The 9,818-nt window shown below is 55.8% G+C and overlaps 1 protein-coding gene across 1 annotated transcript in view; it reads left to right on the forward strand.

The window, feature by feature from the left end:
- Positions 1 to 9,656, forward strand: part of LOC144490256 (beta-arrestin-2-like) — a gene marked incomplete at its 3' end in the record, with an annotated part of 32,698 nt that extends 23,042 nt beyond the window's left edge. The window contains exons 3-5 of the mRNA XM_078208041.1: positions 3,779 to 3,839; positions 8,440 to 8,484; positions 9,460 to 9,656. Coding sequence (XP_078064167.1) covers positions 3,779 to 3,839; positions 8,440 to 8,484; positions 9,460 to 9,656 — 303 coding nt within the window. The remainder of the gene's footprint in view (positions 1 to 3,778; positions 3,840 to 8,439; positions 8,485 to 9,459) is intronic.
- Between the last annotated feature and the right edge of the window lie 162 nt (positions 9,657 to 9,818).

The following is a 9,818-nucleotide window of genomic DNA, read 5'->3' on the forward strand; positions in this document are numbered from 1 at the left end:
AAGTGTAGACAGAGTCAATGGATGGGAGGCTGGTTTGAGTGATGGACTGGGCTTCGTTCATGACCCTTTGTAGGTTCTTGCGGTCTTGGGCGGAGCAGGAGCCAAACCGAGTTGTGATACACCCAGGAGGATTGGGAGGATGTTTCCCCTCAAGTGGGAATAGGGGCAGGGTGGTGAGTCGTCGGGGGGGGTGTGAGGTCACCCGTTTAAGACCAAAAGGAGGAGGGATTTCTCCTCTTGAGTTCCTTGAGGTTTCTGGAATTCTCTTTCCCTGAGGGCAGGACAGGCTGTGGACCACTGAATATATCCAAGGATCTAGAATCCCTGCAGTGTAGAAGGAGGCCATTCGGCCCATCGAGTCTACGCCAACCACGATTCCACCCAGGCCCCATTCACGCAATATTCACCCTGCAACTCCCCATGAGACTAGGGTTAATTCATCATGGCCAATCCACCTAACCTGCACATCTTTGGACTGTGGGAGGAAACCGGAGCACCCGGAGGAAACCCACGCAGACACGAGGAGAATGTGCAGACTCCACACAGACAGTGACCCAAGGCCGGGAATCGAACCCGGGTCCCAAGCGCCGTGAGGGAGCAGTGCTAACCACTGAAGGGGAGTGGAAGGTTCTGAGGAAAGTGGAGTTCGGGCCACAATCCGACCCTTGGTTTTATTGAATGGTGTCAGCAGTTCGATGGGCTGAATGGCCCACTTCAGGCTTCGATCCCTCAAGACCAGAGGGGGAGGGGGGGTGGGGTTGCGTCCTGGTCATCCCTAAACCAACCTGAACAAAGGTAGATCCCCCCGGTCACTTGTTCCAAGTTCGAGCCCCCATTGCATGAGGCCATTAGATTTCGGGAGCAGAATGAGGCCATTCAGCCTGTCGACTCTCTCCTTTCCCATTGTTGTTCGGCTCGCTCTGCTTTCAAACCTCCAGCCCAAGGATCTGAGCCGAGCTGGCCGTTTCCTGGAACCGAGGATTTTAGTTGGGATTTTAGAGTCGCCGGCTGGGATTCTCCAGTCCCGCTGCGGTGAATGAAGTTTCGGCTGAGTGCCAAATTCTCCATTCTCGCTGGCAGCGTACAAGACTGGAGAATTCCGGCCCCAGAAAGAGACCCTTCGGCCCATCCATCAGTGCCGGCCGCCGAGCCCCTATCTATTCTAATCCCACTTTCCAGCACTTGTAAAGCTTCGAAGTTTATTTAGTGTCGGGTTCGATTCCCGACCTCGGGTCACTGTCTGGGCGGAGTATGCACGTTCTCCCCGTGTCTGCGTGGGTTTCCTCCGGGTGCTCCAGTTTCCTCCCACAGTCCAAAAGACGTGCTGGTTAGGGTGCATTGGCCGTGCTAAACTCTCCCTCAGTGTTACCCGAACAGGCGCTGGGGTGTGGCGACTGGGGGATTTTCACAGTAACTTCATTGCAGTGTTAATGTAAGGTGACTTGTGACACTAATAAATAAATAAACTTTACCCTTGGGCCTCTACGCCCGACTTCACAGCTCAGGGGCTATTGAGCCTGAGTGCTTTTATCTTTCGTACGATCTTCGGGCAAGTCCAGCATTTATTGCCCATCCCTAATTGCCCCTTGAGAAGGTGGCGGGTGAGCCGCCATCTTGAACCCGCTGCATTCCCTGTGGTGTAGGTGCCCCCACCGCGCTGTTAGGGAGGGAGTTCCGGGATTTTGTCCCAGCAACGGTGAGGGAACGGCCGATACATTTCCGAGTCGGGATGGCGAGTGGCTCAGAGGGGAAACCTCCAGGTGTTGGTGGTGGTTGTTTCCCCCCCCCACCCCCGCTCCTTGGGGGCCATGTTTGTGGGTTTGGTGGCGGCCAGTGGTGTTTGGTTAGAAGCTTCTGTGTTTGAAAGGAAGTGTTTTTTGTTGAACGTGCGACAGGTGGGATTTCTGTCTGGCACGGGAGGACTGGGTTTGATGGCCCTGGTTTCCTTCAGGCTCCATCGCCTGGCTCTGTAACAGACACACTGTCTGTTCAACCCCCCCCCTCCCCAACCCTCCCCGTGGCTTGACATGTTATGCCAACAACAAGATGGTTTCTATGGCAGTGGCTGGCTCGAGGAATGCTCTGATCTCAGCGGCTGTGATTGTCACGCTCATGAGAGTGTTTATTGGGCCTGTTAACAGTGAGTGAGCGAGGATTGCGGCCTTCCCAAGAAGTGGGAACCGCTGGCTTGTATTCCTGTGGAGGGGGAATGAGAAGTCTCTCCGACAGAGACTCCCACTCTCTAATGGAGACTCTCTCTCTCTCTAACGGAATCTCTCCCTCTCTCTAACAGATATTCTCTCTCTCTCACAGAGACACTCTCTCTCTCCCTCTCGAATGGAGACTCTCTCGAATGGAGACTCTCTCGAATGGAGACCCTCCCTCCCTCTCTCCAACGGAGACTCTCTCTCTCTAACGGAGACTCTCTCTCTCTCTAATGGAGACTCTCTCTCTCTAACGAAATCTCTCCCTCTCTCTAACAGGTATTCTCTCTCTCTCACAGAGACTCTCTCTCCCTCTCGAATGGAGACTCTCTCGAATGGAGACCCTCCCTCTCTCTCTCTAACGGAGACTCTCTCTTTAACGAAGACTCTCTCTCTAACAAAATCTCTCCCTCTAACAGATATTCTCTCTCTCTAACAGAGACTCTCTCTCACTCCCGCTCGAATGGAGACCCTCCCTCTCTCTCTAACGGAGACTCCCCCTCTCTCTCTCGAACGGAGACTCCCCCTCTCTCTCTCGAACGGAGACTCCCTCTCTCTCTCTAACGGAGACTGTCTCTCTCTCGCTGACGGAGACTCTCTCTCTAACGGAGACTCCCTCTCTCTCTCTAATGGAGACTCTCTCTCTCTCTAAGAGAGACTCTCTCTCACTAACGGTGACTCTCTCACTAACTGAGACTCTCTCTCTTGAACTGAGACTCTCTCTGGCGGAGGGGGCACAGTATAACGGGGATATTCCTCTGTACAATCCACATTTCCTCTCTCACCGACCTTGTGAAAATTACAATTTGCACTAAAGTGTGAGGACACCAGCGATGTGTGTGTGTCCACCTCTGCTCGTGAGTGCATGTCTGTAGGTGGGTGAGAGAGCGTGCGGGGGTGCTTGTGTGAGAGTGAGGGTGTGTGAGTGAACACGAGGATCCGTGCGTGACAGCGTGCGTGCACTCGTGAGAGCGGGGGTGCACACGTGAGCGGTGGCGCGGGCTTGAGAGTGGGGGTGCGCGCGGGCGAGAGCGGGGGTGCACGCCTGAAAGCGGGGGTGGGCGCGTGAGGGCAGAGGCGGGCGCGTGAGAGCGGGGGCGCGCAGGTGAGAGCAGGGGTGGGCGCGAGAGCGGGGGTACACGGATGAGTGCGGGGGTGCGCGGGCGGGGGTGCGCATGTGAGAGTAGGGGGGTGCGGGGGTGAGTGGGGGTGTGGGGGTGCGCGGGGGAGTGGAGGTGCGGGGGTGCGCGCGTGGGAATGAGGGTTGTCACTTAACCAATTATCCAGATGATAACGAGAGTCTCAGTGTAACTGGGAAACTTGGATATCCATTGGGGACGGGGAGGTTGGGTGCGGTGCTTGGGGGTGGGGTCCAGATGGGGATGGGATCCGGTGTGTGGAGGTGCGTTCCATGCGGTAGGTGGGTTCCAGACAGGGTACCACTTCCTCCCACAACCTGCCCTCAGAATTGGAGCAGTGGTATTATTCGGGGTGAGCTGGTTCAGTTAAATTTAGACAGGATATTGAAATGTGAGTTGTTCTCTAAACGCTGGTCTGTCTGGTTCACCCTCTAGTTAACGGTTTACCTGGGCAAGCGGGACTTCGTCGACCACCTTGACCACGTGGACCCGGTCGGTAAGCGATCTTTTTTCAGTCCTGACACCCGATTCCCGCGCAGGATTGCAATTGCGTTGTGGAGGGTGAGAGATGTGTGACGGGTTAAGGGCAGCACAGTGGGTTAGCACTGCTGCCTCACAGCACCAGGGACCCGGGTTCAATTCCCGGCTTGGGTCACTGTCTGTGCGGAGTCTGCACATTCTCCCCGTGTCTGCGTGGGTTTCCTCCGGGTGCTCCGGTTTCCTCCCACAGTCTGAAAGATGTAATGGTTGGGGTGCATTGGCCAAAGATGTTTCAGTTAGGTGGATTGGCCATGCTAAATTCTCCCTTAGTGTCCAAAGATGTGTAGGTTAGGTGGATTGGCCATGCTAAATTGCCCCTTAGTGTCCAAAGATGTGCAGGTTAGGTGGATTGGCCATGCTAAATGTTACAGGGATAGGGTGCGGGGGAGAGCCTGGGTTAGACACTCTGTTGGAGAGTCGGTGCAGCCCCGATGGGCCGAATGGCCTCCTTCTGCTCTGTGGGATTTCTGTGATTCCCATGCCCAGCACTTCAGAATGGAACTGTTAAACATCTCGACCCCAGAAGAGACCCTTTGGCCCATCGCACCTGTACTAACACTCTCGACAAGTTATCCACCGCCTTGTCCCATCTCGACAGAGACCGATCCTATGCAAAACGGGATCTTTCTCTGCCTGGGTATTCCCAGGTCCAAATGTCCCCCTCTCCAGTTTGGAAGAATAATTCTTCAAACTTCTCCCTTCTTTTAATCATCTTAAATCTTTATCCTCACTAACTTACCAGCCAATGGAAACAGTTCTTCACAATGTTATCTTCACAAGGCAGCCAGTTTTCCTTTCGTTGTAAGACTCGTCAGAGAACCATACAGCACAGGACGAGGCCTTTCGGCCCATCGTGTCTGTGCTGGCTATCAAGCACCTATCCATTCAAATCCCATTCTCCAGCACTCGGTCCGTAGCCTTGTGTGCTAGGGTGTTCCAAGTGCTCATCTAAAAGCTTCTTCAATGTTGTGAGGCTTCCCGCCTCTTCCACCCTTTCAGGCAGCGAGTCCCAGATTCCCACCACCCTCTGGGTGAAAATGTTTCTCCTCAAATCCCCCCTAAATGTCCTGCCCCCTTACCTTAAACCTCTGCCCCCTGGTTACTGACCCCTCTACTAAGGGGAAAAGTTACTTCCTATCCACCCTCTCTGTGTCCCTCATAATTTTATACCCCTCGCTCAGCCTTCTCTGCTCTAAAGTAAAGTTTATTTATTAGTGTCACAAGTCGGCTTACATTAACACCGCAATGAAGTTGCTGTGAAAATCCCCCAGTCGCCACACTCCGGCGCCTGTTCGGGTAACACTGAGGGAGAATTTGGCAGAGCCCAATGCACCCTAACCAGCACGTCTTTCGGACTGTGGGAGGGAACCGGAGCACCCGGAGGAAACCCACACAGACACGGGGAGAACGTGCAGACTCCGCACAGACAGTGACCCCAAGCCGGGAATCGAACCCGGGTCCCTGGCGCTGTGAGGCAGCAGCGCTAACCACTGTGCCAGCCCCAGCCTATCCAGCCTCTCTCCATAGCTGAAACGCCCCAGCCACGCAGCATCCTGGTGAATCTCCTCCGCATCCTCTCCAGTGCAATCACATCCTAACTATAGCGCGGCGACCAGAACTGTGCACTGTTTCTTCAGAAGAAATTCTTCAAAATATAGCCAGTGAAAATACAACAAGACTTAAAGTTTATTTATTACTGTCACAAGTTAGGCTTGCATTAACACTGCAGTGAAGTTACTATGAAAATCCCCCTCGTTGCCCACACTCCGGCGCCTGTTTGGGGACAATGCACCCTAACCAGCATGTTTTTCGGACTGTGGGAGGAAACCGGAGCACCCGGAGGAAACCCACGCCGACACGGGGAGAAGGTGCAAACTCCGCACAGACAGTGACCCAAGCCGGGAATCGAACCCGGGTCCCTGGTGCTGTGAAGCTGCAGTGTTAACCCACTGTGCCCCCGCCGCCCCCCAGCCCCCAGTCCCCAGCAAGCGTTTAATAAAGAAACATCATTACTCCAAACTTGGGGGCCTCACCCGAGGCCACTCCAAGCTCATCACAATTCTACACAGTTCCTTATTTATAGTGAGTCAGCTGACCGTTACATCACTCTGTGATTGGTTCCACGTTTTACTGGGTCAGCTGACCCTGACATCTTGTTCCCGTTGGTCACATTACATCCAAAGTTGTCACCGGTTACATTCTAACACGCACGGTCCTCTCGCTGCGTCCTCGACTTGATGGTTCCTCTCTGAGAGAGAGAGAGAGAGAGAGTGGCTTCTGGCGCTTTCCCCCGCGGACGGACTTGCCTTGTGCCTGCAGCCTCTCATTCTCGTTTTCTCTCCTTGAACGGGGACAGCACTTGTCCGCGCCAACACTCCAAAGGTTCAATTTCCCCCAGTGCCAACAAGCCCCCCCCCCCCCCCCCGCCCCCCCCCCCCCGCCCCCCCGCCCCCCCTCCTCCACGACCCACTTAGAGTCATAGAGATTTATGGCCCAACTTGTCCATGCTGTCCCTTTTTCTAAACCCCTAAGCCAGTCCCAATTGCCCGCGTTTGGCCCATATCCCTCTATACCCATCGTACCCATGTAACTATCTAAATGCTTTTTAAAAGACAAAATTGTACCCGCCTCTACTACTGCCTCTGGCAGCTCGTTCCAGACACTCACCCCCCTTTGTGTGAAAAAAACTGCCCCTCTGGATCCTTTTGTATCTCTCCCCTCTCACCTTAAACCTATGCCCTCTAGTTTTAGACTCCCCTACCTTTGGGAAAAGATATTGACTATCTAGCTGATCTGTGACCCTCATTATTTTATAGACCTCTATAAGATCACCCCTCAGCCTCCTGCGCTCCAGAGAAAAAAGTCCAGTCTATCCAGCCTCTCCTTATAACTCAATCCAGCAAGTCCCGGTAGCATCCTAGTAAATCTTTTCTGCACTCTTTCCAGTTTAATGATATCTTTTCTATAATAGGGTGACCAGAATTGCACACAGTATTCCAAGTGTGGCCTTACCAATGTCTTGTACAACTTCAACAAGACGTCCCAATCCTGTATTCAATGTTCTGACCGATGAAACCAAGCATGCCGAATGCCTTCTTCACCACTCTGTCCACCTGTGACTTCACTTTCAAGGAGCTATGAACATGTACCCCTAGATCTCTTTGTTCTGTAACTCTCCTCCAAAGCCCTACCATTAACTGAGTAAGTCCTGCCCTGGTTCAATCTACCAAAATGAAACTCGATCTGCCATTCGTCAGCCCACTGTCCCAATTGATCAAGATCCCTTGATCCATCCCCCCCGTCGCCCTGCACATTCTCCCTCTCTTAATCTTCAATCAAATCTGCCTCCACCACCCTCCAGGGCAGCGCATTCCCGATCCTGACCCATCCCCGTGTGAAAGACTTTCTCCTCGTATCTCCATTTCTTCTTTAGCCCGGACACCTTATATCTGTGTCCCCACCCCCGAAACCTACTACCCACACACCCCCCCCCCCCCCCCCCCCCCCCGCCACCCCCACCCCCCCCAACGCCACTCCTCCTCCATCCTTCCAACAATGGGGACAGTTCCTCCCCGATCGACTCTGTCCCAGACTTCCTTATTGACTTTAGTTTTTGTTATTCATTCGTGGGACACGGGCGTCGCCGGCTGGTCCAGCATTTATTGCCCATCCCTAGTTGCCCCTTGGAGGGGCAGTTGAGAGTCAACCGCATTGGCTGTGGCTCTGGAGTCACATGTAGGCCAGACCGGGGTAAGGACGGCAGATTTCCTTCCCTAAAGGGAACCAGATGGGTTTTTCCGACAATGGGTCATCAGTAGATTCTTAATCCCAGATTTGTTTTTATTGAATTCAAATTTCACCGTCTGCCGTGGCGGGGATTCGAACCCGGGTCCCCCATGGCAGTACCCTGGCTTCTCTGGATTAAGTTTAAGATTGTTTAAGTTTATTTATTAGTGTCACAAGTCAATTTACATTAACACCGCAATGAAGTTACTGTGAAAATCCCCCTAGTCGCCACACTCCGGCGCCTGTTCGGGTAACACTGAGAGAGAATTTAGCACGGCCGATGCACCCTAACCAGCACGTCTTTCGGACTGTGGGAGGAAACCGGAGCACCCGGAGGAAACCCACGCAGACACGAGGAGAACGCACACACACGTACACCCACTTACACATGTGCACATGCATGCACACACATGCACAACGTTACGCACTCACATGCATGCATGCACACGCATGCACATGGACACACACATGCATGCACACGCAGACGCGCACACCAACATGCACACGCATGCACGCACACACGTACACGCACGTACATACACACACGTACATACACACGCGACGCACACACGTGTTGGTGATGATATTGCTTCTATGCGGTGGAATGTCGAATTCAGTTGAGTGTCGCTGCCGTTCCGGTGGAGATCGGTGCCGAGTTAACCGCACCTTCTCCATACGGGTAGTGGAAGGTTGCGCCGGTTGGGTCTGCAGCCCAGTGAAGACCCCGCGCCCCCCCCCCCCGGATTGAACCTGTTGCCTTTCTCTTCCAGATGGAGTGGTGCTGGTGGACCCCGAGTACCTGAAAGACCGGCGAGGTGAGTGTCTGCCCGAGAGAGTCCCCCCGCCCACCCCACCCCACACCACCAAACCCCCGGGCGTGATGAGGGGTCTGCGCTGCTGGCCAGTGGGGTGGGGGGGGTCTGGTTCCATCCCGGAGCGGGTACGGAGCCGAAGAAAACTGGGTCACTAGGTCGTCGCCCCCCTCCCCCCCCCCCCCCCCCCCAAACGATGTTTCCCTGTCGATGGTGGGGCTTTCACCGGGAGGGTAGAAGCGTCGGCGGGCGAGGTCCTTTGGTGTTGTGTAACTGTTCCAGCCAGCGCTGAGGGAGCCACCACTCAACCCCCTCCCCCCTCCCCTCCCCCCACCCCCTCTCCCCTCTCCCCTCCCCCCTCCCCCTCCCCCTCCACTCTCCCCCTCGCCCCGCCACCCTCTCCCCTCTCCCCCTCCCCTCTCCCCTCTCCCTCTCCCCCCTCCCCTCTCCCCCCTCCCCCCTCCCCCCTCCCCCCTCCCCTCTCTCTCTCTCCCTCTCCCCTCCCTCCTCCCCCTCTCTCCCCCCTCTCCCCCTCTCCCCAATCCCCCTCTCCCCCTCCTCCCCTCCCTCCCTTCCTCCCCTCCCCTTCTCCCCCCCTCCCCCTCTCTCCCTACCCCCTCACCCCCCCGCCCCCACCCCCCCCCCCCCGCCCCCACCCCCCCGCCCCCACCCCACCCCACCCCCATCTCCCTCTCCTCGACCCCGGTCTCATAGAATCCTATCATAGGACTTCAGAAGGAGGCCATTCAGCCCATCGAGTCTGCACCAACCATAATTCCACCCAGGCCCTATTCCAGCATGTCCCCCAGACACTAAGGGGCAATCTCGTGTGGCCATTCCACCCAACCCGCACAGGCCTCTCGGGGGGGGGAGGGGAGTGAGGGTTACCCGACGGACCGCGGCACCCGGCGCGCTTTGGCCGCCTCTCATTTCCCGGCATGTTCCGTCTGAGGGAGCTCGGTGTTGTTTCCACCGCAGTGTTCGTCACTCTGACCTGCGCCTTCCGCTACGGCCGCGAGGACCTGGACGTCCTGGGACTGTCGTTCAGGAAGGACCTCTTCATCGCCACATTCCAGGCGTTCCCTCCGCTGCCCGAGGAGAAGAAACCTCTGACCCGGCTGCAGGAGAGGCTGGTGAAGAAGCTCGGAGGGAACGCCTTCCCTTTCTTCTTCACAGTGAGTGGCACCTCCAACCGAGAGTGAGGGGGCGTGTCGGGGGGCAGAGTGTGGGGGGGGGGGGGGGGGAGGTGTGGTGTGGGGAGGGTGGTGTGGGGGGGGAAGGGTGTGGGGGGGGGAGGGTGTGGGGGGGGCAGAGTGTGGGGGGGGAGGGTGTGGGGG

Source organism: Mustelus asterias, unplaced genomic scaffold (genome assembly GCF_964213995.1).
Source record: "Mustelus asterias unplaced genomic scaffold, sMusAst1.hap1.1 HAP1_SCAFFOLD_3077, whole genome shotgun sequence".
Classification (NCBI taxonomy): domain Eukaryota; kingdom Metazoa; phylum Chordata; class Chondrichthyes; order Carcharhiniformes; family Triakidae; genus Mustelus; species Mustelus asterias.